This window comes from Anastrepha ludens, chromosome 2, assembly GCF_028408465.1.
Source record: "Anastrepha ludens isolate Willacy chromosome 2, idAnaLude1.1, whole genome shotgun sequence".
NCBI classification, from domain to species: domain Eukaryota; kingdom Metazoa; phylum Arthropoda; class Insecta; order Diptera; family Tephritidae; genus Anastrepha; species Anastrepha ludens.
In genome coordinates, this window is record NC_071498.1 from 69,751,484 (window position 1) to 69,778,896 (window position 27,413).

At 36.6% G+C, this 27,413-nt stretch overlaps 2 protein-coding genes across 2 annotated transcripts in view; both read right to left on the minus strand.

Moving 5' to 3' along the window:
• The window catches only part of LOC128865702 (uncharacterized), a 28,655-nt gene extending 26,716 nt beyond the window's left edge, over positions 1 to 1,939 (minus strand). Inside the window, exon 1 of the mRNA XM_054106023.1 lies at positions 1,710 to 1,939. Within this exon, the coding sequence (XP_053961998.1) occupies positions 1,710 to 1,779 (70 nt within the window). The 5' untranslated portion in view covers positions 1,780 to 1,939. The remainder of the gene's footprint in view (positions 1 to 1,709) is intronic.
• A 6,842-nt stretch (positions 1,940 to 8,781) lies between these two features.
• Positions 8,782 to 25,083, minus strand: LOC128871773 (protein takeout). Its single transcript, XM_054113826.1, has 4 exons — positions 24,934 to 25,083; positions 9,516 to 9,750; positions 9,316 to 9,455; positions 8,782 to 9,256 (listed from the first exon to the last, which is right to left on the minus strand). The coding sequence occupies exons 1-4, from the start codon at positions 25,010 to 25,012 to the stop codon at positions 8,955 to 8,957; spliced, it is 756 nt and encodes a 251-aa protein (XP_053969801.1). The 5' UTR covers positions 25,013 to 25,083; the 3' UTR covers positions 8,782 to 8,954.
• Positions 25,084 to 27,413: the final 2,330 nt, after the last annotated feature.

Sequence of the window (27,413 nt, forward strand, 5' to 3'; positions counted from 1 at the left end):
AAGTTTTGATTTTTATTTTGCGATACCAAAGTCTTTGTTTAAGTCTCTTATTGAGCCTTATTATTTGTTAAACAAATTATCTACATAATTTAAGTTTTTAAGTTTTTAAAAAGAGAGTTGGGTGTATTTCATTTACGCATTTAGCACTACTTCTAACTACATTCACCTTGCAACATTGCTAGCTTGTCTCAACAACGTATTTTTTCTTGTGCTGTTTAGGTCGAATTTTATGACTTCAGTTAAGTTAATATGGACAGTAAGAAACAAATACACCCTAATCGCCGGGGGCAATAAATAAACATTTATACCTCGTGTTTTTACCACTGGTGGAAGTTTCATATAAATATTTCGAGAATGCAAAACGAAGAAAATAATTTCAGCTCCAGCAACCGAACTCTTGGAATGGAAGGTTCAAGATAATGCTGATCGCTAAAAAATTTATTGAATTTGATCCGAAATCACTCTGAATGTTATACCTATATGCAACACAAATTGATTTTCTTTGTTGGTAGTGCATCATTACACCGAGAAGAACATGCAAAGATAATAGAAGCGTCGCTTATTTACCAGACTTACTTGAGCTTTACATGGGCAAATTTTCAGATAATTACTTCTTCAATTTCCAACACATTCACATTTTTTCGATACACTCACACTTTCGCAGATTGACCATCAGCTTGTGTATAACTTTTTCAGTCAGTGCACAGTTCCCATCATCGGGTCGCTAATCATTTACAACGCTGTGGAAATGTATGAAAATACCTGGATGGCTTATCTTAGCTCGAAATGTGTTAAATTTGGTTGACAAGCTACTAACAAACTACATGAGAAGTGTGAAAAAGAAGAAATTTCGCCCAAAAAAGGCAACAACAGTGACTAGCATACTTAAATACGTAAACTGGCGAAAGTTACGGAAGAGAACACATGTTAATCGACAACTCAACCTATATATCTTCGTGTTCGGCCCGCTCAAACGAAAGCAGAGCTTCTCTTGCCGATTGTGGGTCCATGATCCAGAAGACCAAAACAATAGCGGCAAAATGAACGATTTTTTTTTTCAGCATATTGAAGCATTGAATGTCGGTGAGCTTTGGTTTTCATTAGATGGCACTATGTCCCACTGAAGTCGACCAACAATCTTTTGTGTACTAAATTAGATAATCGAGCAATCGTGCCACAGAGCTGTGGTTGAACACTGCGCGAACTTTGTATAAGTGGTGCAGTTAAAGACCAATGTTCTATCGAAAAATCAGAAACAATTAAAGCTCTTAAATTCAATATTTTCCATGCTGTTGCTGATCGAAGGTGTTGAAAATTTGCGGCAAAATCGGTTTGACAGGATAAGGTGATGTGCAGGGTCGTGCCAATCAGTATTTTGAATGAAGTTGCATATGTATATGTATTCCATAACGACAAAAATGCGTTGAAAAATATTTAACTGGTTTTTTATAACATTTAAAAAGCCTTTTATTTGCTATCATTTTTGACTAATAAGTGTATGTTTGCTACTAAAAATGGACGACTTTTTAATTCTCGTCGATTTCTTCTTTGGATCGATGTTCAAGGACGATCTTCAAGCACCATTAAATGCAATTTTTCAGTCTTAATGTGATATGCCAGAGTTGATTAGAATTGTTTTTTAATTAATTACACTTGTATTTGGTATACCACTTTTTAGCCTCCATGTTAAAATTCATTCAACAACTTACGAAAGTTCGCATAACTAATTCGCCAAAAGCAGCAAATAACTATTGCAAGAAGCGAGTATCGAGTATACATTTTGCGTTGCGTTGGTTTACACGATCGACTTTATTATTACTGTAAAATTTTTTAATAAATTTTTAGTCCTTTCTGGTTATGAATTTGTCAACTGTAAATAGTGCGATACTATGAGGCTCGATATCGACACGTGTTAACGATTAAAATCGAACTAAGGAGATCAGTAAAATCTCACTTTGTTTTTATATGAGCAAAGCTAATTAGTCTGCGTGTGTGTAGTCTATTACAATAGACACTGGTATACCAGATTATGTTATATAATATGTATGTGTGTATGCGTGCTCAATGCATTGAAAAAAATTTAAATTTTCTATTTCTTTCATTAAAAGTTGTGTAAACGTAATGAGTGAGTAATTAAATTTATATATTCAATGTGATCAAATGCAAAAGTGCATACATGGGTACATACATACATGTGCATACATACATATGCACGTGGGTATGCGATCAAATTACAACTAATACGCCTTGAAACAGGAGGGCATCCATCAGCTACCTGTTCTACAGGGTGAACCCACTGGAGGTATCTATGCACGTATTCATGGATGCAAAGTCGGTTTTTATGATCCCGGGAGTTTCGTTACCTCTTTATTGCAGTGTCGGGTAGTTAATATTTAATATTTTCTCGGTAGATGGCTATAGTGATCGATATCTCGTAAAGTATAGATCAAACAATTTGAAGTTTATGCTCATTGTCAAGGTGGCATTTCAAACTAAAAAAATTATTTTGCTGTTTTTTGTTTGTTCCATTCAGTTGTAAGTTACAGCGAGCGAACAATGGAAGTCAACAAAAAGAAAATTTGGTATATTTTACAGTTTTTCTTTGCAAGTCAGGCCGCTGAAATTGTAAATTTTGTTTATGGTGTAGATGGTGACAGCTAATGAAGTGCAATTTTCGTTTCCCCCATTCCGTTCAGGGATTTTTGATGTTAAAGAAAATATCGATAAAATCACAAAAATAATCGAAGTTGACCGGCATGTTAGTAGTTATACCCAGAAGGCTGAGATCGACCATAAAACAGTTTTAAACCAATTGCGCAAAAATTTTACTCAAAAATAATGGATTTCTTTTTCCTCAAGCTAATATTTTTTGAAAAACACTCCTACTATAAAATAAATAATAAATAAATGAGTTTTATATTGTATATACTCTTTCGCTTATAAAGAGAAAATTAGTAACAAAAAAAAATAAATTTAAATATCTACGCATTTAAAACTCTTAATATATGTAAATCTGATAAAGTACGTACTATGTTGTTCAATAAGATTTACGGTTCGATAAGAAAAACACAATTTTATTGTTTTAAATGCACTTTATTATTCAGGGAGACCATATCCCTGAACATCAATACACTTGTTTGAACGAGATTCCAACTTATGAATTCCGTCCCTGAAGTGAGAACCTGGAAGGGCTGCAAAATACGATTCCACAGTTGTTATGAACGCATCACTTGATGAAACGTGATACTAAATGGCTTGTAAACAATGAATGAATTGACAGATGGAAATCAAACTTCACATGGAGTGGAGTGGATGAGGAGTGTACCGACATAACAAAAAAAAAAAATGTAGACTAGTAGCAATGCCCTCTTTTATCGAATCGCAAAACTTATTGAATAACCTAGTAACTCAAGGTACGACGGCAAAAGCTCGATGCAAAGAAGAAAAAGTAAACAAATGTACACTAAGCGAAATAGGTACATATATGGGATAAACCAGCTTCCTAATTTTTCTTCTTAAATAACTGCATAATATTTCTTTGAGTTGCTTCAAAACATACTCAAATGCATGCACGAACTAGCGATGGTTTTAAATTACTTATCTTTTGTCTTTTGCTACATGTCCTGTTGCGTTGGAACGTTGCTTGTCATTTGAATTTCTTGAAGGAAATAGTTCAAAGGGACAAGTGCTTTGTTAAGATTTTATTTTTTGTTGTTGCAATTGCGTGATATTTTTATACTCATTTCGTAATTTAAAAGACTTCTTAATGTAAGTTGAGTTGTTTCCATTAACAAATCAAAAATTTTCATGCGGGGAAAATAACTGTTTAGGACACTATGCCAAGAGGAACGCAACCATGTGCCGAGGAGCGCATTAGTATTCCAAGTTATAGTGAATCGGGAGTCTCACTTCGCAAAATAGCGCTAAAAGTAAGTCGAAATAAATACATATACCATCCACAACTTTTTGAAAAATCGGGATGGATATGGAAAAGTTGGAAAAACTGCTCTACAGGCTAAGATTGACGACAGGTGGAAGAGAGAGAGAAGACTGTTGGCTGCCAATAAAAACATTAGCCTTAACGAAATTAGATGTGAACTTTCTCTCTCAGTGTTGCGAAGAAAAGATTACAGAAAATTTTGAGTGAAGATTTGAATTTAAACTATTAAAACGGACTGGCTAAACCAAAGCATACATCACACCACAAATCACTTCGAATCGAATTCGCTTATATTCAGAAGTTCTGGAATGATGAAAGGCAGTCCACCATTTTTAGCAATAAAAAAATGTATCTTGATGGGCCTGATGTTTTTTGTATTTGGGAGATATTCGCGAGTCACTCCCGAAACTTCCACGGTGGCGCTCTATGATCTAGGGTGCTTAAAGCAAGTGGGAAGCCCCCAATTTATATTATTCGCATAAGATGAGTGCAGAAAATTACTTAGAGGTATTGGATGATGTTTTATTAAATTTTGCCAAAGAATTCTACGGAGAGTCTTGGACGCTTCAACTGGACAATGCTGCAACACTGTGGTTAAGCGTACAAAGAAGTTCTTCGTGTCGAAAAATAATAAATGTCCAATGGAGAACTTCTGAAGCATTCTTAACAATCAAGTTTACGAAAGCGGACGCCAGTTCAATAGCCCATTGGAATCGATAATGTGTCCTTCAGTCACTCATAAATTAGATGCCACGACGACTAGTGTCAGTTACAATAAATAACGGAGGACATACAAGCTATTAAATATTATTTTATGTTGTTTAAGATTTAATTTAATATTAGTTTTGTTAAAATAAAAGGCCGAAATAAATCCTTTAAAATGTTTTATTCTTGCGTTTGTTTTCTTCTCTTATGCCGAAAGATAAGAAGATTTATTCTCTAATTATTTTACTATAAAAAAATTGTAGATTCTCCTGTCCCCATTTGAGACATTTCGAAAAAAAGTCAAAACCCCGCAAACTCCGGGATTGACATCCCTAATAAGTACATATATAAGGTTTATGCATATGTGGATATAATTATAATTTGCCTCTATTCCTACACTAAACAAGTGTAATGTTTCTATTCAAAATGAGTTTTTCTTGTAGAAATATGCAGTGACTCAAAAATGTGCGCACATTATACAAGTACTAACTGAAAAGCTGCATCGGTACTAATTTATTGTCAAATGGAATACAAATTTTCACGGAGTATTCAGGTTAGCAGCAATTTTTCCACAACTTGTATATTCTAGCCAGAAATTGTTTATATAGTTTTGCGTTCAAATTGAAGGTTAAGTAGTGAAGTGGATGGGTGGGAAGTTTCTCACACTTTACGGCATCGGTGAAGTATATCAAAACCTGAAAAAGTTTCGATTCATTGAAGTTAACATTTATTTTCCTGGTCATATTAACTTTTCATATTTGTAATTAAGTTTGGTTGGTTGGTTCAAGTGGTGATTTTCCAAGAATCCAATTAGCGCTTCCGCACCATTTTGTTGCCACAACCTCGCTACCAACAAGTTATGTGGGTTATTCCTTCACGTCTATATTTAGTCTGTGCGATTGAGAAACCTTGTAAGGTTGTCCACAAATATTGGGCTGCTTACTCTCCTATGGGCCAGAACCCAGTCAGCACTGCCGTGAGTTTGCAGTCATTCCTTCTTTTCGTATTTTTCAATGCAGGCGTTTACGTTTGTTTGTGGTTGTAGGTGGGCACGCCCTCTGACCTTTCCATCTACAATCCGTGATTAGAAGGTATTGGAGGTTGGAAGGAGATTGCATTGTTGATTGCACCCAGTGGTGTGAATACCGATTATGCAAGAATGTTGCTCATGACATATCCCCCTCTTGCCCGTTTGTGTGCATTTTCATTTACTTCAATGTTCCGTTGTCCCGGTTTTCGCTCAAGGTAGTATGGCTATTCCTACTTTGTTCCACCACTATAGAGGTTGTTGTGCTCGAAACCAGTACCTAGATTACAGCTTAGCAATCCGAAAGAATAGCAATATTGCCCTTAAAAGAGAAGTCTGCGATTAGCAGCCTACAAGCTTATCCTATTGCCAATACTTCCGTCTGGAAGACACTGCAAGTATTAGGAAGATGCACAGATATTTCAATTCGAAGTTAATGAGATTATTTCCCATGCCCCAACATTACAATCCATCTGCATAAACTGGAGAGTCGAAGTTATTTAGTGAAAATCCCTTATTCTATTCCCCTCCGTAATGGAAAGAGAGTGGAAAAATTCCTATTGAATGTCACCGTTGGGACGATATAATCAGTCCTCCCTGAGGTGTACTGAGTTTATCGCAATAATAGACTGGCACGACCATACGTTTGACTAAGTTACTAAGGTTATTTTGAAAAATTTGAAATAAATTTTAAGGTATAAGTCTGTACTGAATTTAATGTTTAAGCTATACATTTTCAAATTGTTTCATTAACTTCATGGAGAAGGTTGCGCAGATCGAGGTACCACTAAACGCAGCTGTTTTAGGATCACATTTCTTCTTTAAGTGATAATACCCTTGTATCCCTTAACTTAACCTAACTTTTAATTTTTGTTTCTAAAACATCGCTAGTTGGGTACTCTTTCTTAGTTCTCTCACACACCTCACATACAATAACGTCACTGCAAAGTTACGCACATTTTTCCGCTCCAGTTTGCGCCATCTTGCATAGTAATTTCTCAATACCTGTATTTGAAATAATTTTAATTAATTAATATAATAATAATTTATTTTTTACTCTTCGCATTTTCGAGTTTGGTACTTGATATGGATGCATTCTTGCAGTATTTGCAAGAATTGTAGCAAAGCTAAAACTGTTTTTCATTAAAAATTTAAGGTAGGTCATGCAAATTTTAATTTCCTACCATTTTTTGGTGTTTTCTTTTGTTATAGCTTTTGCGCGTAACTGATTTTCATACATCCTGAGATTTTGGAATGCCGCCAAAATCTTGCACTTTGGAAATTTCGCAAAAAATTCCTCCAATAAGAATGTAGCGCGTAAAACACGTAATAAAAAGGTGAAGTATTCTGTTTCTTTGCGAAAGGCTTTTCTTGAAAGCAGAAAATATAAACAGAAAAGAAGCTGCCTGTTAGCAAATATTAATTGAAGTTGCTTTTTTGTATCTTAGTTAGTGAGGACGAGTTTTCTGCTTAATTTGTTATACTAAATGCAAAAATTTTAATTTTTGTGCAATTCCTTTTGTAAAATTCAAATGAAAATGAAAAAGTAAACGGTTGAATAAAATACAAAATTTTTAATGACAGACCAGAATCTATTGACTTAAGCAAAACTTGTTAAATTCACGGAATTTCACACAAAAGATTTTCTCTGAAATAAAACTTTAACAAAATAAAATTTAAACTTTTTATGTGAAACTAAACTTGTTTCATTTCCTTTTCGGTTATCAGCTGAACGTTCACTTATTTGAGGCACTGTATTAATTTAGCTCGCAATTAGTGGAAAAAGAAGGCGATAAAGTTAATGATGACGTTTATCATTGACAAAGCAGTTTGGAAAATATGAATTTTGCAAGTAATGCCAAGATCATTTTCCAGTATCTTTAATCCAAATAATTTTATTTCAGAAATTTGGAAAATTTCTTAAAGAATATTTTGAAGCGCTTTGCTGAAAATGATTCCTGGAATATATTTTGTGCTACCTCTCTGTTAGCTTCGAACTATTAATACTCAAAACTGATGTCACTTGAACTGTATTGTAGGTTTAATAGTGTTGGCTGATCTGTAAAAAGATCTCACTTTGACATCTATGGTCCATTGTGTTGCCAGTACTATGTATCTGGAGTCGTGGATATTATTTTATGTAATTTTTCATGCACAGGATGAGAAATATTTTGATCCTAGGCACATTTGTCGAGTCCTGCAAAGAGTAGGGCAGTGGCAAAGTAGGTGTTCCAAAGTACCCAAAACATTCGCTTCATTTCATGTGTTACACTCATCGCTCTGGACCAATCCCATTTTGGCTGCGTGATGTGAGATGAGACAGTGTCCCGTGAGTACAAAAACTAATATTTTCCATTTTTTCTAGACAGTATCTAATAAAATAAAGTGTGCAGCTTTCGTCCATAGTCTTCATTATTATTTTTTTCAATTATATTTCCATTTTTTTGTTTTTTGACTGAGTTGAGAACCATTAACAAAGTTTTGAATGGTCACTGTACATGAACTTTTCACTAAAAATTTTACTCTAAAAAATAACGCAATTCTGGAATGCCCCATATGAAAAAATAATGATAAGCGAAGATCTAGTCGTTATTATATTACATGACGCAGATTTCCTGTAAAAATGGTCATATATTTTAATTAATGACTTAAAATTTTTGTTTTTGAGTATTTGGCTTAACTCCTCTTCCAATTTATATTGATGTTGTTCTACAAATGAATGGTCCCACAGTTTTATGTTGCATCTCAACGCCAGATCGTTTTTTATGAGCAGCTTCTTCATGGCAGAAATATACTCGGAGGTTTGCCATTGCCTGCCGAGGAGCGACTGCTATTAGAAAAATTTAAAATCATTATCCTAAAAACAGGCCATCATTATTAGCCTGCACAAGTAAGTAGATTAAATCCGATAGATTATTTAAGTGCCTATATAAAAAAAATACATGTCTGGTGTGAATTAAGTGTGCGTGAAGAGATTTGCTTTAAGAAAATAAGTTATTGATGAATTTCACTGCCGACTACTGCCAGTTGAGTAAACATATACACAGTCACATACAGGCATATTCATTCTGCTAAATGCTACAGTAATAATAGTTATAAATGCACAAACTGATTTGCATGAAAATTACTTTATTTTTATTTAGTCTATAGCGCAGTGATATTGCTTAGCTTGTAACAACTTTATTGTTCTACTTCAAGATCAATCACTTGAGCATCATCATTTTCAAGGCTAAACAAATAAAGTATACGAGTATGCACAACAATAACTTAGTACGCATATTTTTATATCTCAAAGATTTCATCATAGGGTGTAGCGCTGAAAACCTTCGCTGTACCCACTTTTATTTGTTTGCTGATCGCATCATACAACGGTGCCTTCATTTCGATGAAAATTCCATTCCAGTTCTCATTCAGGAAGCTATTTATGTTTTCACCCAGAGCTTTGTCGCCATTAAAGAGATTCTCAAAGTGTAGTGCTACACGTTTGGGCTTGCACTCCACTCGTAAATCTTTTACGTCCATAAAAATTTTACCATCTTTGGTGCGTGAAGTTGCATCTATGACGATTTTCATTTTAGGCTCCACTAAATAGATAAATAAATAGTAAATCATTACATATGTAAATACCTCTTAGGGAACTTACCCAATGTAAAATTACTCCTGCCCTCGCCTTTTATAGGTAAAATCAGCACTTTACCATCAATCACATAATCGGATAACATCGAGATGTAGGGTGCCTCTAAAAGTATTTCATGACGACCTTCTGGTGTTTTGCCAAAACCTCTGAAGGGTTCGAAATATTTTTAGTTAATATAGGTATTCCTTCAATTTACTTCTACTCACTTCACTTTCGTTGCTCTTACGTTTTTACTCCCATATACCACGGGGTTATTCAAGGTTAAATAAATCGCTACAGGGCTCGCAGGATCCTGCCGTATTGAGAAGTTATCCATGGTGAAAGGTTCCAGCTTGGTTAAGCCGAAACTTTCGTCTCCTTGATTTTTTTTATTAAAAATAACATTTATATTTTCTATAATACATTTTCCATCTCCGGCAACGCAACGCTTTATGTCGCTGGCTGAAAATTATTAAAAAAAGAATATGTATTTATATTTATATTGTAACGAAATCTTCAACAGAGGCTGAATATGGAGCTCTGTCTGTATGGGTAAGTGAGCTAAAGTTAATCAAGGCACTAGGTACTTAAAGAGTTTAGAATTGGAATTAAATGCAAATTATTTAAACGGTGAAATCGAGGTATTTGGATTAGAATGGATTTAATAGAAAATCCGGCTGATATGTTTATAAAATCGTTAGGACGAATACAAATTAAAAATTTTGACAGATTGTAAAATGATGCTCAAATGTAAATATTAAAACAAAAAGCTAAATTTAAGGAGGTGTGTTAAAATATGAGTTAATTAGTCTTTAAAGTGCGCAAACATATATCACTGAGTTCTGCGATGTGTAGATCGACTTCAGCTCTCGGCTTGTGTAGACGGCTTAGCCGACAGTTATAGGTAATACAAAATAAAGTAATATAACTCTGATCTCAAGATGGTGGTTTGATTGCTTAAATAATCCTTCGTATCTATCGGCCATATGGTATACCAGTGAAAATTAATTTTGATAGTCTAACTTCTGTGTTTTCCGTTTATCGCACCTTGGCCAAAAAGGCCATTCTGCAATGTATTCAAATTAGTCAACCGGCATAAGAGTATTTCCTGTTCAATTTCTGAAAATGCGCATTCCCGAGATACCCAGCTTCTCCAGGTACAGTCTCATATTATTTTTTCATGCCCTCGTTTGCCTCTTTACTTCCAAAAATATTTCATTGGAGATCTTCTTCTTCTTAATTGGTACGATAGGCGCTTACGCGATTTTGGCCGAGTTTAAACCAGCGCCAGTTGGACACACCAGGTGAACCCAAGTCCTTCTCCACCTGATCTTTCCAACGTAGAGAAGGCCTTCTTCTTCCTCTGCTACCGCCAGCTGGTACCGCATCGAATACTTTCAGAGCCGGAGCGCTTGTATCCATTCGGACAACATGACCCAGCCGCTGGATCTTTATTCGCTGCGCTATGTCTACGTCGTCGTAAAGCTCATACAGCTCATCGTTCCATGGTCTGCGATATTCGCCGTTGCCAACGTGCAAAGGTCCAAAAAATCTTCCGCAGAATCTTTCTCTCAAACACTCTAAGCGTCGCTTCATCGGATGTTGTCATCGTCTACGCTTCTGCGACATACGTTAGGACGGGCATGATGAGAGCCCTGTGTAGTGTCAGTTTTGTTCGTGGAGAGAGGACTTTACTACTCATTTGCCTACTTAGTCCAAAGTAGCACTTGTTGGCAAGAGAGATTCTACGTTGACATTGTTTTAGGTGTTAATACTGGTTCCTAAATATACGAAATCTTTTACAACCTCGCAATCATAACTGTCAATAGTGAAGTGGGTACTGATATGCGAGTGCACCGACTGTTTGTTTGAAGACAGGAGGTACTTCGTTTTGTCCTCGTTCACCACGAGACTCATTCGCTTTGCCTCTTTATGCAGTTTGGAGAAGGCAGAACTAACAGTGCGGTTGTTAAAGCCGATAATGTCAATATCGTCGGTATTCGCCAACAGTTGTACGCTCTTCTAAAATATTGTGCCTGAGCGATTAAGTTCTGCGGCTCGTACGATCCTTTCCACTCGTTCACTCTCTGAATTCCGAATGGTAGTCACGCACCAACCCATTCGGCCACGGCGGCCGCTACTTACTTTTTCCATCACTTAATATTTGAATTTGTTGTTGTTTTTGTTGTAACAGGAAAACATTCCCCATACATGTACGGGGAGTGCTGCTGGAGTGACAGTCCTTGGCCGCATATACTATAGTATGTCCGGGTCGTTCCGGTAACATAAAACGGACTGTTGACGTCCATAGTGGCCAACAAACCTGTAATCAAACTAATGATGGTTTCGCATAAATCACTTTGTTTTGGCGATCATAAATTGCCGATATACCCCAAAAAATGCACTGATTCGTATGGTCAGTAGGCCAAAGCCTACAGGCAAACTCCGATAAATAAGACAGATGATCTTGCACTGGAATACCTTGGTGAGAATTTATAATAGGGCCTATCATAATTTGGCTCATTTTTTCATTTTCATATCATGGGTTCAGTAGGAGGTAGGTGTAGAAATATCTTTGTAATGTAACCTACAGGAACCTTAAAATAGGGCTTGTTCGAATTACAATCATAAACGGTGGGTTGCACCATTTTTTACAGTATTACGTTTTATGTGAAATTCTGGCAACTTTGGCAAAAGTATAGCATTCTAATTGTAAAAAATTCGGCCATAGTGATGTGCAAATTCTTTTGAATCAGCATCACATAAATTTTATTTGCAGGAATTTTACTTCATTATTTGCTTTGCCATTCATTTTCAATATTAAATTCTCATCAATATTCAAATATTCAAGTAAAATAAGTGCCGAACATCAGAAAAATGTTCAATTCTGCCGCTTTTATTACATGCCTCAGACAAGCTCCTTTTCCTATGGCTACGCAAATATCAAGTATGATTTAACTAAATGGGGCACTTAGAGCCACACCAACTCAAAGTTCAAAACCTTATTTTAAGCCTCCACATCTAGACTTGGCAGGCCAACAGTTGCTTGCTTTTGCTTCCTTTCGTCTGAGAGGCATTCGTACATACTAAAATTGATTACCTTCCTTCTAAGCGACATAGATCAATTTGCACTGATCTTGGTCCCTGAAAACAATTTTAACGCTTTCAATACTAAATGCACATAATCTCTAGTACACCAAAATAAGCACAGTCTTAGAACACTGATTTCATAAGGATAAGTTCCCCACGCGACATCACATTGGGATATGAGCCTGAGTGAGTCCCACAGTGGACAACCGCTTCAACCTAACCTAACCATTGCCAAATTCTACAAAGGTTGGTTAAACAGAAAAAATTTCACCTCACTTCGGTACGATAAGTAGGTTTAGTTGATTTCCGATCATTGGGATATACAGAGAAACTACTTAGCAGATAAACTTAGAAATGTTAGATAAGACAATGTAGGATCAAGCAAATTTTACCGCGCCTGAGTCTCAGACCATAGTTATAACGTGGCAGGTGAACCTGCCATGCAATGCACAACCAAGCAGATTCATTCGGAAAAAACGTATTGGCATGACGTATGCCGCTTGAAAGCTGCCAGCTGGGGAATTTATCTAATGAAAGTTAAAGGCAAACATTTCTTGCACGATACTACAAATTAGTACTTACGATCAACGCAGAATTACGTGATCCAAATAAAAGCAGCCTTCTGCCTTCTTTCAACTTTGACACCCACTTCGTCGAACGTTGAGCGCTACGGCTTTTTGACAGCTTAACTGGTATTTGATATTTGGCATCATGTCACGTAGCTCATAAAATAATCGATATTTTCTGATTAGCCACCAACGAGGGCTAGTTAGACTTTGTTTGTAATACCGTTTTATTTAACTGTTTAAACTGAGCTAAGCCGTGGATATCGGCTGCCATCGGAATTCTTATAGGGCGTAACTTCATATCATCTCATGTTCTTTATAAGTAATTGCCAGAACTGTGTGAAATCTGGTTTAGACGATTTTTATTTATTTAAGGGCCAAATGACTCAGCAGAAATCTGAACAATGGTACCTATTATTGCCATAAGAAGATAATTCAACCTAACCTAAGCAATGGAATGGAATTGTCTGAATTTTAAAGAAGGGAATAAAAATGTTTTATGTAAGTAAAGCGAGTAATGAGAAAATTAATAAAGCGTGTTACAAATTATTACATAGCTTGACCAAGAAATGATACAGATTTTCCATTCATAGCATACACTTATACCTATAAATATATTTATATATTCATATTCATGCAATGTGTGTCAATCAAATAATTAGATACTCTGTTTTGATAGGTGGTATATAATTATAATACAATAATTGATAATTATTACTAATAATTTAATTGGTTTACACATTTTTCAACGAGTATGTAGTAGGGTGATCCGTTTCTACGGGGCCTTTTCAGTTGCATATATAGTATAGCCTATTTGACCAATCATGTGTTTGTAAAGCGCTAAATGAAAATAGTTTGAAAATGAAGAAGATATCCCCCATCAGTCAACTTCGGCTTTTCATCGAACTTTGTCTGGTTGGTTTGGTGGGTTTTGAACACAGAACGTGGCGACAAGTGAGACGTCAGGCACCATAACAATACGAAACAAACAAACAAAGGAGGAAATTACATATTTGTAAAAATTCACAGAAACGTTTGGTAATATTGTGATTTGAGACAGGGGCTCAGATATCGATCATCGGAAAGCTCTAAGCAGTTGCCTTAAGTTAAATAGTGAGAATAATATGTATGTTTTATTTCTTTTTTTGTGATCTTCCTTTAAGCCCTAACCTGATCTCCTGATTCTTATTATTATTCTGCAAATTAACCAATTTTGTGTCCTTCCATAAATGTTTAATAACCTTAGACATCAATGAAGTAGACTTGTGGGCACTGCAAATAACCTAGAAATAATTTTTAACAGAACTCCGACTTGGAATAACCATATCTTTGGTGCAATAGACAAAGTCTTTAATATGCTACGATTATTATGCTTCTGCACTTTACCCCAGTGAAAGTTCGACTGATTTTCGCAAAAACGTTCTTAATACCACTTTACTTTATGGATGTGAATTGTATGCCGATTATTTATTCAGTTTATTCATATAAATATAATCCACGAAAGTACTTGCTTCTTACAGACTATAGGCAAATAAAATGTTTATTACTAAAAACACTAAACATTATTTACAAAAACTTAGGAAAGTAACAGATTAAAACTGTAGAAGTTCAAACTTCATTTTCATTCAAATTAAGAATAAATGATTAATTTTTTCTATATAAAAAAACTAAAAAAATGGATTACCCTAGTAATTAGTTATCAACTGCTCTATTAATTTTTCAAGAAATAAATTACTTGTTTACGAGCTCGGCATCGTTCATAAATATAATATTTATTTAAAAAAATTAATTCACGCCTATCGTCTTGCTATGCTTGCAATTAATACTAAAACAAACGATCGGTCAAAGTTACCGGTTGTATCAATTGTTAGCCAGATTGTCTCCATAGACTTCATTTGGTGTTTTATATATTATTTGATATATTAAAAATATTTAATATTATTAAAGATAATATTATTATTATCACTATATGACGAGTTTTGGAAGAGGACTCTCTTTCTGATCATCGTCTTAACGAATTCCGATTGGGAATTGATACAATATCAATACCTTCCGGTAGGAATTCTCGAAATGTGGTCTGGGAGGTATGGTGAGCTTGTAATAAAGCGATTACCAAACCCGAAAAAATCCAAATCAATAGAAATGATTGAAGATGCTACTGAGAAATTAGAAGGTACTTCAATCAATTGCTTTGAGGAACTGTGCCCACTCAGGCAAAGTAGACAGGGGAAAGCGGTTCCTTGGTGGAACGCTGAACTCTCGAAGTTTCGTGTGCCGCCCAGAAAACTTCTTAATAAGGCCTTAAAAACCCAAACAGAAGATGGCTTGGCCGATCATTGACTTACACAGAGAGACTATAAGAAAAAAGTACAGAAAGCCAAACTTGAATCCTATAGAAATTTTTGCAGTAACGTCGAAGAAATGAATGAAACAGCGAGATTTTGTAAGGTTCTTCATTTAGACCGCTCAGCAAGGCTGGATTCCATTCGAAAACCTGAGGCATTTACAAACCCATTTTTACTTGAAACCCATTTTTCGGGTAGTAGAACACTCTCTGAAGTAGAGAGTGGCATGAATATTAACAGTAGCGACGGTGGAACCTCTAGGTGCAGCTGGTATATTGCTAGTTGGATAGTGACAAATGAATCGATAAGCTTTTCCTTATCTTCCTTTGAAAACTTTTAGTCCCCTGGATCTGACGGAATATATCCAGCAATGCTTAAGAAAGGAGGAGACAGGCTGATTGAGGCCCTTAAAAGGATCTTCACAGTCTGTCCTGGATTTGGTCAAATACCATCCCAATGGCGACGCGTAAAAGTAGTACTTATTCCGAAACCAGGAAAAGACGACTATTCCCTAGCAAAAAGTTTGAGACCAATCTGTTTGACATCGTTCGTGTTGAGAAGTCTGGAACGAGTAGTGAATAGTGAAGTGGGGGTATTGCCGAGAAGCCCACTTAGTAGAAATCAACACGCTTATCAGAGTGGAAAATCATGTGAATCAGCCTTACATGATCTTGTTAGCAAGATTGAAGCCGGCCTGGAAGCTGATGAGTACATAATAAGCGTGTTCATGGATATTGAGGGAGCTTTTGATAATGCCACTTTTGGCTCAAGATGTTTTTCTGCCCAACGACATGGAGTTAATCAAACCATTGTAAAGAGATATTTAATCCTCTCTGAGGGGCTGCTAACCGCTGGTGAGAACAGTGCCGAATTAATAACCGTCAGGGCCAAGCAAGGATGTCTCCAAGGGGGTGTTCTTTCTCCACTGTTGTGGTGCTTGATCGTAGACTCTCTACTAGCGAAGATGCATGAACTCAGTTTTCATGTCCAAGCATATGCGGACGATGTCTGTGCGCTAACATCAGATAAATCCCTAAGGAGGCTTTGCACGAAAGAGCAAAGAGTTCTGGACAAAATGGATGACTGGTGCATGGGACAAGGTCTTTCCGTGAATACGAACAAAACCACCATAGCGTTGTTTACAAGAAAACGGAAACTGGATGGACTTAGTCTTCCGACACTGAAAGGTGTGGCACTTGGTCTTTCCGATGAAGTTAAATATCTAGGAGAAATCTTGGATAAGAAACTGACTTGGAAGGCACACGTTTCACTAAAGGTGAATCGCGCATTAAGGATTTTCAGCAATGCCGCAGAACTTTTGGTAAAACCTGGGGTCTGAAACCGGTTGTGGTCCTATGGACTTACCCAGCACTTATCAGACCAATCATCGCTTACGCCTCTGTGGTATGGTGGCGAGTGCCATGAGTACAACCTCTGGTGATGACCTAAATGCTATGCTTGATTTGCCTCCCTTGGATCTTAAGACAGCAATGTGTAGATTCCATAAATATGGTTTCTGGCTTGTACTTATATGGGTTCCATGACACTCTGGTGTTCAAAGAAACGAAATTGTCGATGAATTCGCCAACCGTGGATCACTGGCATCAAAATTATTAGAAAAACGGGCTTCTTTAGTTGAAATAATTTGTGGAAATAAAAGAGAATTGACGAAAGAGGCTAAGCAAAAAAAAAGTGGTTTACCGCGATTTGCATCTGAAATTTATAAAACCGATAATTGTCTAAAAAGTATTTTATGTCCTTCTGCTGAGTACAAAACACAATTCAGTCAACATTGACTATTACATAATGAGACTAAAAGTGGGGGGATATGACAGTTGATATAGCCAGAAAGCCAGTGTGAAGTCAGAATCTCCAAGATGGACTCTTCAAGTATTTTTTAACATTCTCAACTTAGCGGCAATAAATGCATGGGTTGTGTATAACGAAAAAACCGGTGAAAATATATGGCAAACACATTTTTTTGTTTCAATTAGCAGAAGAACTTTCCGTCGAGTATAAGATCCATCTGAACATGAAACTTGAATAACAGCCCTGAAAGTTCTAATTTATAATTTAAGTTTCTAAAAAATATTTGCCAAATAGGTATTTGTAATGAAAATAAATATATTGTGTTGGTTACAACAAAAGCAAGTATGTGGTAAATGTATACTGAAAAAATCACTATATGTACAATTGTGCGGATCCAAATAATAACTAAACCTAAATAAAAAACAAATAATATTAATACTTTTTATGTAAATAGAAGATGTGATTGTAATATTAAAATGAAATATATTTCATTTTATTTAAAACTTTTCTTTACATTTTTATATTTTGTCCATTAAATATCGCACCGATCATAAGGACCGGTTTGGTAGAAATAGGTATATAACAACTGTTGGTAGTTCTAGTGTTAAGACACATCAAGTTTTTAAAGAGTGTCGATTTGTATACATTACAGACTCATAATGATTTTTTGAATGATGAATAAATATGAATAAATGAAAAATAAATAATAACAATAATTTAGTTTACTGCTTTATTGCATAATTAATGATATACGAAAACTAAATATTTGGCGGCCAATAAATTAATCACTCCTCCTTTCTCTACGTCATTTATTGAAGTAACTACTAGAAACAGCCTCTTTATATATTGAATATAAAAAATTACTAAATTTATTGCGAAGAGCAAATGTTTGGCAACACTGCACAACTCAGCTAATGCGACGTCACGCGTGATCTTGTTTCTATCATTGCCTCTCACTGATATTTTCTACAGTGGTATCACAACGGACCTGTAAGGCCTAAGTGAGTTGGTCGTGCAGACCGATTACCACCATAACCTAACCTAACCTACACTGAGTGGTCTTGGAGTGCCTTCGTACCTGATTAGGATTATCCGAAGCTATTTCGACGGCAGGATTCTTGAATACGACACAGACGACGGACCTCAGAAATACACAGTGACACTGACACTTTGTGGAAAGCAATGTACGATGGCATCCTCAAAATGGAGCTGCCCATGAATGCGACACTGGTAGGATACGCAGACGATATTGCGCTGGTTGTAACGGGGAACCAGGTCATTAATGTGGAACTCACTTGCAACATCCAGTCCAAACCGACTATACAGTAATTAGGGGTTATGATTGACTCGCGCATAACCTTCAGAGAGCACGCGGTGAAAGTCTGTACGAAAGGCGCCGTAGTTGCAAATGCTCTAACACGGTTGCTGCCGAACATTGGGGGAGCCCAAAGTGCAAGAAGGAGACTTCTATCTACTGTGACAGACTCCATCCTGTTATATGCCGCCCCCATTTGGTCCCAAGCCCGAGAAATACACCTACGAGGGGCCAGGCAGGTTTATAGAGTGAGTGCTTTGCGAGTAGCCTGTGCATACCGGACAGTATCTGATGCTGCAATTTCGAGATTGCGGGAAAAATTCCACTGGATATCCGAGCACGTGAACTAAACCGTCTCTATCCAAGGCAAGGTGCAAAACCTACGAGGGACCAAAAGTTGGCACAGCAAATGACGCCACTTGACGAATGGCAGCGAAGATGGGATCATTCTCCTAAAGGTCGCTGGACGCACGAACTTATCCCTAACCATAACACGTGGTTACGGCGAAGACACGGAGAAGTGGATTACTTCCTCTCCCAGATGCTGAGCGGGAATGGGTGCTTTAAATATTATCTAATATTATCTGCATAGGTTTGGTCTCTCCGCTTCACCACTCTGCCCTGCCTGCCCAGAGAATGTTGAAGATTGAAGACGCACGACACGTACTCTTCTACTGTCCAAAATTCGAAAGAGAACGTGAGGAGATATCCACTATCCTTGGAAGACAGCCAAGTGAGACTAATTTAACTGGCAGTATGTGCATTTCAAAACATTGCTGGGATGCTAGATGCAAGTTTTCCAAGCAAGTATTGCGTACGCTACACAAGCAGGACGAAGTACGGCGAACAATAGAGGGGGTTCAGTACCGGCAGCTAGAGCAAAATAATATTAACGCTCTCCGCCGCGTCTGATAACACCGAACTTCCCGACAAGTGCTAAAGCTAACATGAAACAGTGTTCCAGAGAAGGTCGACTCAGACATACCGAGAACAATTACGGACGCTTGAGTTAATGACTCACGACCATATCATTCGCAAACAAGACGGTAATGCACATGACATTACCGCACATTTTCGAAGTTCCATTTACTTCTTAATGGAGTAATGGAGACTATCACCGACGTATAACCTCCATACGTCATAAGTAGAGAGCCTGGACGTAGGTTTCTTTTGTGTTTGTTATCCACAATCACGGCTCCACCTTCGATGTAATGCCGGAGAGGGGAGGTCTCTTTTAGTGGGAGCGTGCCCCACATATCATGGGCGCGACGGCATCAATCGAATGTTTCTGACATTTTTATCTTCCCCTCGCACAAAAAAAAAAAAAATTATGATATCATCTCCAGGTATCGCATCACACTGTACCAGTGTCACGGCTTTCATTATTGCCATTAGTTCAGTCTGAAAAGTACTACAGTAGTCGGGAAGCCGAAAACTGAAGGAGATCCCCAGATGTTCGGAGTATACACCTCCGTCCATCCTGCCATCAAGCTTGGAGGCATTTGTGTATACATGGATGGACTCGTTCTGTCTTACCTTGTTCCCATTCCCTCGAGGGTAGCAGGGTCGTGAACGTTGTAGTGGCAAGTATAGAAGGGACTGTATAGTCCACCTCTTAGGGGAGCTCCAACGTGCCGCACTGTGCGCAATGTATCTTGCCTGCAGCTCTACCGGAAGGAAGTTTAATATCACATACAGTTTTTTGATGGTGTGGTTGACATTGTACCGGTTATAAGAACAGATGCGAGTCTTGGACCTTGTCAACTCTTTTAATGTTCATGCCCTTTCAAGGGCCATAGTAGAGAATTGGTCTAATTACTGCTGTGTACAACCAGTGTATCATTCTTTGCTTCAAACTCCATTTTTTCCCAATTAGCCTTCCGCAGGAGTACCTACACCGCCTACTACGAACACGAAAAAAGTGCTGCCAAACTCAATTGTCAAATTTTGATATTTCGACAACAGCTCACTTGAATATAAACAAGACAATTTAGCAAATAATCCTTAAGTTTTTTGTCAAGTTAGCTGAATTTTCAAATTAAAATGTATTCGACGACATGTGCGGTTGTGTTAATGGAGAAGGAAAGTGAAAGAAGCAAACTTAGGCTCAGAATTGAGCGAAAATTATTGAGAGATGCAATCAACCCTTTCGATATGGACGAACCAATCTAAGTGCTTGTCTTTTTGTTAAATAAAGCTGCATTTACATACGTTTTGAGTGTTATTGAAGACATCCCAAGCTCAGCGAGATCGTCGTCCATAACTCCAGTTCTCACACTATCCTCTGCTTTAAGGTTTCTTGCGAAGGGAGGCTATCAGCTTAGAGTTGGCAAAGATTTCGACGTGGCAATGGGGCAATCGACATTTAGCTATGCACTAAAAGACGTATTGGCGTCACTACAAACACGATCGGTAAATCTCGACATGAGTGCAAATGAAAAACGTGAATACAAGGCATTGTTTTGTGAGTGACGCACATACAAATTATTTCCCCAACTAAAGAAAAATTCCTCTACTACAACCGGAAGGGCTACTACAGTATCAATGTTATGATTTATTTCTCCTTTATTAGCTTCAACAAAGTGGCATACTGCTGCCGTGCTGTTACAACTTTACAGCTGTGGAAGTCACATAAAAGTACATATATAATATGTAGGACTATGTAGGACATGTAGGACTTACATTTTACAGCTTTTTTTATTTGTTTCCTTTTAAATCCTCTTTTTGTTACTTTTCTAATTTTTGCTCGTTAGTGTAACGTCGTGTACGAAACTCTAAGATTTGACGTTACGAGTGCATTTGGTGAATGCTACTCTCCGAATTTCGAATGTACGTTCGGAGCTATTCGAATTGTATGATTACAATTTCTTAGTTTCTACGAAAAACAGTCTACGATGAATTGCATGATAGGGCTTTATAATTTCCATTTTTTTAACAATCTTATATTACATACGAATACATAAACTGTATCAAATATATTAGCTGCGTCGACGCTTATAGGCCGTGGGGGCTATCAAATATGTTTTATTTAGCCATTATGCTAAATCATCATGGTAATTATACAATTGACCAATAAGTGCAAATACTAAAACTTCATTAGGCTGGTGTTTCAAAAAGTATGTAGTGATGATTTTTTACCAACTATTGGCACAAGAGATTTCAATCTGGTAGAAAAACGCTTAGTGCCGTTCAGAGACCAGGCAGGAGGACCCAACAGTCAAGAGTTGTGTTTAAATTTGTAAAGTCTAGTTGTGTATAAGAATACTAGCAGTTTTCTTTTTAGCTCAATCAGTTTGTGTTCTATCTTTGCTCAGTATTAGTAAGTGCTATTTTTAATACGGATACCTCTTACGAAATGCCAGTTATCCGACCATGCATCAGCAAAATATCAGTTCATATTTTACCTTTTTCTTATGAGAATGAAAAAAAAGTGTATGATAATGAAAAATAATTCGAAGATAAAATTTCATTAACTCATGCGATTAAAGCAGCGGCCCTCAATTTCTTTAAACTACATTAAATCACTTTATAACTCTATTGCAAATCGCATCACTAAATGAAACAAATAGCAGTTTACAACCAAAACCTCTTTAATCAAGTAAAGAAGAATGGTCTAGCAAATATAGTTTTACACAAAAACAAAAGGAAAATATTTGGTCTTAATCAAGTGAGAGGAGGTGTGTTGAAGAAGTACGATGTCAAAATAGCAGTTGAATGGGTCAGCAAGTCTTTATATCTATAGAGTAGACCGATAGCCGCAGCTGCTAGTTGCCTTCCTACAGTAATACAGTTATTTATAAATATATGTCATAATAAATAAATAATATATATAAAAACAAAATCACATCTTTAAAACACTGAAAATGGGCTGAAACAAGGAAGTTTCATTTGGAGATTTAGCAAACTTAAGTATCATCTTTAATTCTACCACTTTTCAAATACTCGGAGAATATGCAAATTTGAAGCACGCATTTTTTAAATTTTGTAAACTTCACGTGGTTTTAGAAATATGAAAGAAATATGTAAAAATAAATATCACCTACAGTTCGTCCACATATGCAGATTGATCAAATTTATAATCAAAAGTAAAGATTCAAATTTTATCGTCAAGTGTTTTGAAAACCATTCTAATTGTACTTAGTCCTGCCATAAGTTCTGTTTCAAGTTAATTCCGTTAAAGATATGATTTTATAATATTTTTTTAATGAAATTAGTTTTATTTCTATGAGGTCTTCGACAGGCATTGTTCTCCAATTCTGACCACAAACCGTAGTGTAATGGATTCACATCTGGATTTCCAGACGGCCAGTCTTCTGCGGATATGAATCTAGGAATATTGTTTTTTATCCACTGCTGGGTGGTTTTTGCCTTATGAGCTGGAGCGGAATCTTGTTGGAAGATCCAACGCTATCTGTTGAAGAGAGTACTGCTCAACTGGCTCATCACGCCTTCTAAGTTATCCCCCTGGTACACTCTTGCCCCGGTCGTAACCACTTTTTCGCATAAATGAAGAAACGAAACGCCTTTACAAGATACTCCACAACAAACCATTACGAGGGTGGGATGGTGGCCACACTGAACCCTAAGAATAACAATTTGGCGTCTTTAGAAGTTTTAGTATAGATTTTGTCATCTTGCGTATTAAACATTTTTTCTTCTGTGAAAGTAATAGTTTCATGGCCATTGACCGCGTGCCACCGAAGAAGCCGCTTGTATCTGTCGAGTCTAATTTCCTTCAAGCGCGTTGTCAAAAGATGACCAGTTGAGCGACGGAAGGCTTTCATGTGGATACCATCTCTAATTAGTCTTGACATGGATCTAGTCGATGCATTCATTTCCCTGGACATGATTTTCTGCTTTCTAAGCGGATTTCGGCGAATTCTTTCTCGAATGGTTTTTATGGCCGTACTGGTTCGAACCAAGCGAGGACTGTTTTTTTTGTTTGTTTACCGTTTGGGAAATGCGATTAATCGTGGGGTAAACAAACATCCTCGAAATATTAAGTTTTTTCAGCAATTCGTAAATCTCACTTGCTTTTTTAACACACTTGTACTGCAATTACTGCAATGCGCTTTTGAGAAATTTGCCATGAAACTGAGTACATATAATTTATTAGTAAAAATGCGTAATTTGTCTACGAATTTGTTCTCGCCGTATGCATTCTAAAATTTGTCATAGAATTTATGGCAAGACTAAGTAGTATTGTGCATTTTCTCCATACAACGAATGCACGAATTTTTTCTTATTTAGGAAAAGTGCGCAACAATGTCAGGGGAAAAAACTATCAAAAACTAAGGAAAACTTTAAGTTACTTTAAACTTGCACTTTATTGTACTAAAATTGAATGGGCTGTAAAAATGCATATACAAATTTGCTTAGAAACTCTGATTAAAAATTTGAAATTTTGATGAAAAGTTTGTAACTGGGATTAAAAAAGGCTTTTGTAGACGAGAAAAATTAACAGGTACATCGTTCCAGGAAGGCTTGCTGAATTTCTTCCACAACAATAACAACTACAACGACAACCATATATCAGTCTTACGTGGCAAAAGTCCACGCGTTATCCCCATTTTTCTGTTTTATGGAGCGTTATCACGTATCGCGCATAAGTTTTGGAAATTTAGTTACAACTCGGGAACTGACAACATTGCGACATTTGCCTTGAAAAAGGGTATCTCATCCAGTTGCATTAAAGTTCAAAGTCGATATATGTAAGGTTTGGTTTCATGTCTACTTTCGAAACGTAAATTTTTAGTGGCGTTGTGGAAACTAGTGATTCAACGCATTCAGAACAACAACAGAAATTCGATGAGTCGGGTAGTCACTGAAGAGGAGATCAGAATATTTGAGTATAACAGACAGATACTGAGAACTTCTCTGTTGGGGTCTTGGAGCGGCTGTTGGCACCATTTTTCCTTGTACAATCCGGACTCAACGAGAAAGGTTGGATTTTCTAGCACAATAATACACCGGCACAATCCTTGTTCTTTGTTCAACAGTTTGCCGCCAAAGGCATTTCCACTTCCGCATCCAGTCTACATATAAGTACACCAAACGCTAATATCGCCTCCTGCGATTATTATTACTCCCAAAATGCATTTGCACCTCAAGAGAACTCATCAGGGTAACACACTGGAGGCCAATGAATCCTCGCAGGATTGTGATGCGTGCAGTCAATCGTAGAAGCAACGCTGGAATCTCTGTTGGGTGTTAAAGCGGGCCTATGGTGAAGGTCAGTAATAGAATTTTGTTCGTATCATTTTCTCGTGTTTTATTAACAAGACCACCAAATTTAATTTTCACGCCTCGTATTTTTTACGGTGGATATTTTTCTTTAAAAAATATAATAATTTTGAATATCGCTACAGGATGAAAGACTACTTTTTTATTTGGGCAACGAAAACAGGCCCTGAATCATTTTTACGAAGTTCTTTCAAAGCCATTATATTTCCGTTCACATTATTTATACGCATTTATATATTTTTATCCATGTTTTTTCAATCGATAATCACGAACTTACGCAGCTTCGCCGCAACTAAATGTATCAGCACTAAAGCGTAAGATACTTGTAACACGTATGTAGGCATCAGCGAACGCATCCTTACGAAAAAAAGCAACTATGAGTTTTGGCACACAACCTGCAACTCGACTAAATGTAAATATACTTAACTTCAGTTGGCGTTAGATTAACTTTTATACTGAAAGTGAATATCTCTGGCACTGCCTTAGCTATAAAATGAGAATTGTATTTGATGCTAATCGTGACAATAAATTAAAATTACTAAAGTACATTATTTTATCACTTGAAGAACCGGTACCGCCCTAAAACCGCCGACGTCGTTGGTTAGTTGCCCACTTGGGTGGTAATAAACCGCAGTGCGGTCGTTTAGAACTTTTTCATAGTTTTTAGAAAATCATTCACACTTAATATATTATCTCTGACCGCTTTTCCACAATTGTGAATTTGATAGTATTATATAATTATATGATTGCTGGCACATACAGTAAAAAAACTGAAATTTAGAAACACATCTATTATGACACCGTGCTACAAAAATCAATTTTTTTATCTCGGAAATATACCATATGTATTTTTTTGTAATACTGCATGCTACTAGGTTGTTCAATAAGTTTTGTCTATAAGAAACCAACAATTGCTCCAAAATTCGAATTTTAATTCCTGAATTTTTGCCATTGACCTGATAAAAAATATTTTTTTTTTTTGCAAACTAGGGGTTTTTCACAAATTTTTTCTTCCAGATGGTCCAAAAGGCTATAATAATATTCAGAGTTTATTATTTTACCAGTTTGCAAGTAATCCACACTCAAAACTTCTTTCGCATCCCAAAAAACTGATGATTTAACTGTACACGAACTCGTTTCGGAGCCGAAGAACCAGGTTCACAACACTCTTTAGCCTCTTGTTTTGATTTAGGATCTCATCGATGGGGATGAACCGACGCACAAAATCAACTTTATCCTTCGAAAACGCTCTAAATGTTGCTGAGAAAGTTGTTTTCGAATGTGTTTTTGTTTTATTGCGAATGCGGCACCCATTGTTCACAAAGCTTTCTAAAACCTAATTCTAGGTCGGGGAATACAAAAAACAATAAATTAATCAATTATATATTTGCCGCTGCTACAACCTCTTCCCACCTCTCGGCCAATTTGTAGATGCCTGTTAAAAATCGTCTGGTCTGGTGTCAAAGAAGTTGTTGAGCGAGTTTTTAAGGATCTCTTTATTATCGGCGTTGACCATGTCAATAAGGTCTTTTCAGTCGAATAACCTCATCCATGCGGTGTAGCTGGGCAATGTGGAGCTCCTTGTTGATCGTGGCATTCTTTTCGAGCATTTCCCCGTGCACTATGTCCTCCCAGTTCCACCAAACTCATATCCTGATCATCTTTGGATGATGATCCTGCTTGACTCTCGGCTTTGGCGCCTAGAGCCACCCTTTCATTCTTCGCTTCATATTGACGTATTGGCACCATTTTTCGTCTTCCGTGACCTTTCGGTAAAAAAGCGCTGTTTATGGCAAAATTAATAAAAAATTAAATAACTCAAGAATACTATTAAGATCGTTTTGTAGAGCAGAAAGAGTTCTATCGAATGAATGAAAATGAAAACAGCAAACAAATCGTTGTATGCCGAGAGCTTCTACTAAATTTCTATCAGTCACTCGATGACTTCCCAATATGATACCCTGTATTTTTTCTACGATTCCTGGTGTTGTTTCTTGACGTGGATCGTCTTCAAGGTTTGTATGACCACGTTTAAATTCAGCAACCCATTTCTCTACTGTACTAATTCATCGCGAAAAGTCCTTATACACTTTCAACATTTGTTCTTAAATTTCCTTCGCTTTTAAACTTTCAAAAAATAAAAATTCAATCACTGCACGATACTTGATTTTTATCATTGTAGAAAATACTATAACACGTCGATACTAAATGGCTTGTAAACAAAAGTTGACAGAGGGAAATGAAACTTCATATACATCCATATGAAGAGTGTGCCAACATATAAAAAAGAGTTAAACTCGTAGCAACGCCCTCTTTTATCGAAGCGTAAAACTTATTGAACCACCTAGTAAGTGTTTTCATTAATTAATTGTTTTTAAGTTTCAAAGAACAAACGCAAGCAGAGGTATCCGGCATACACTCTATTCTATAGGAGGAAAGTTCAACTATTTTCTTCACGTTTCTGTAAAGCAGCAAGAAGAACGTAGATGAGATATGTATTACTTCAATCATATTATCAATCATTCATATCATATTACGAGTACTACTGCTAATACCTTAGCTGTGTTGTGCATTTCAATCTGCTAAGAATTTGGGGAAAACCTTTAACCTTAATGAAGGCACTGATAAAGTAGTATATAGTATATTAATTGGTAGTAATCGCTAAGGACGATGAATATATTATTCCAGTTGGAAAAAAGGAAGTTTTAATAGTTCCCTGGATTTGATTAATCAAGGCTGAAGTCCTTCGTAATCTGC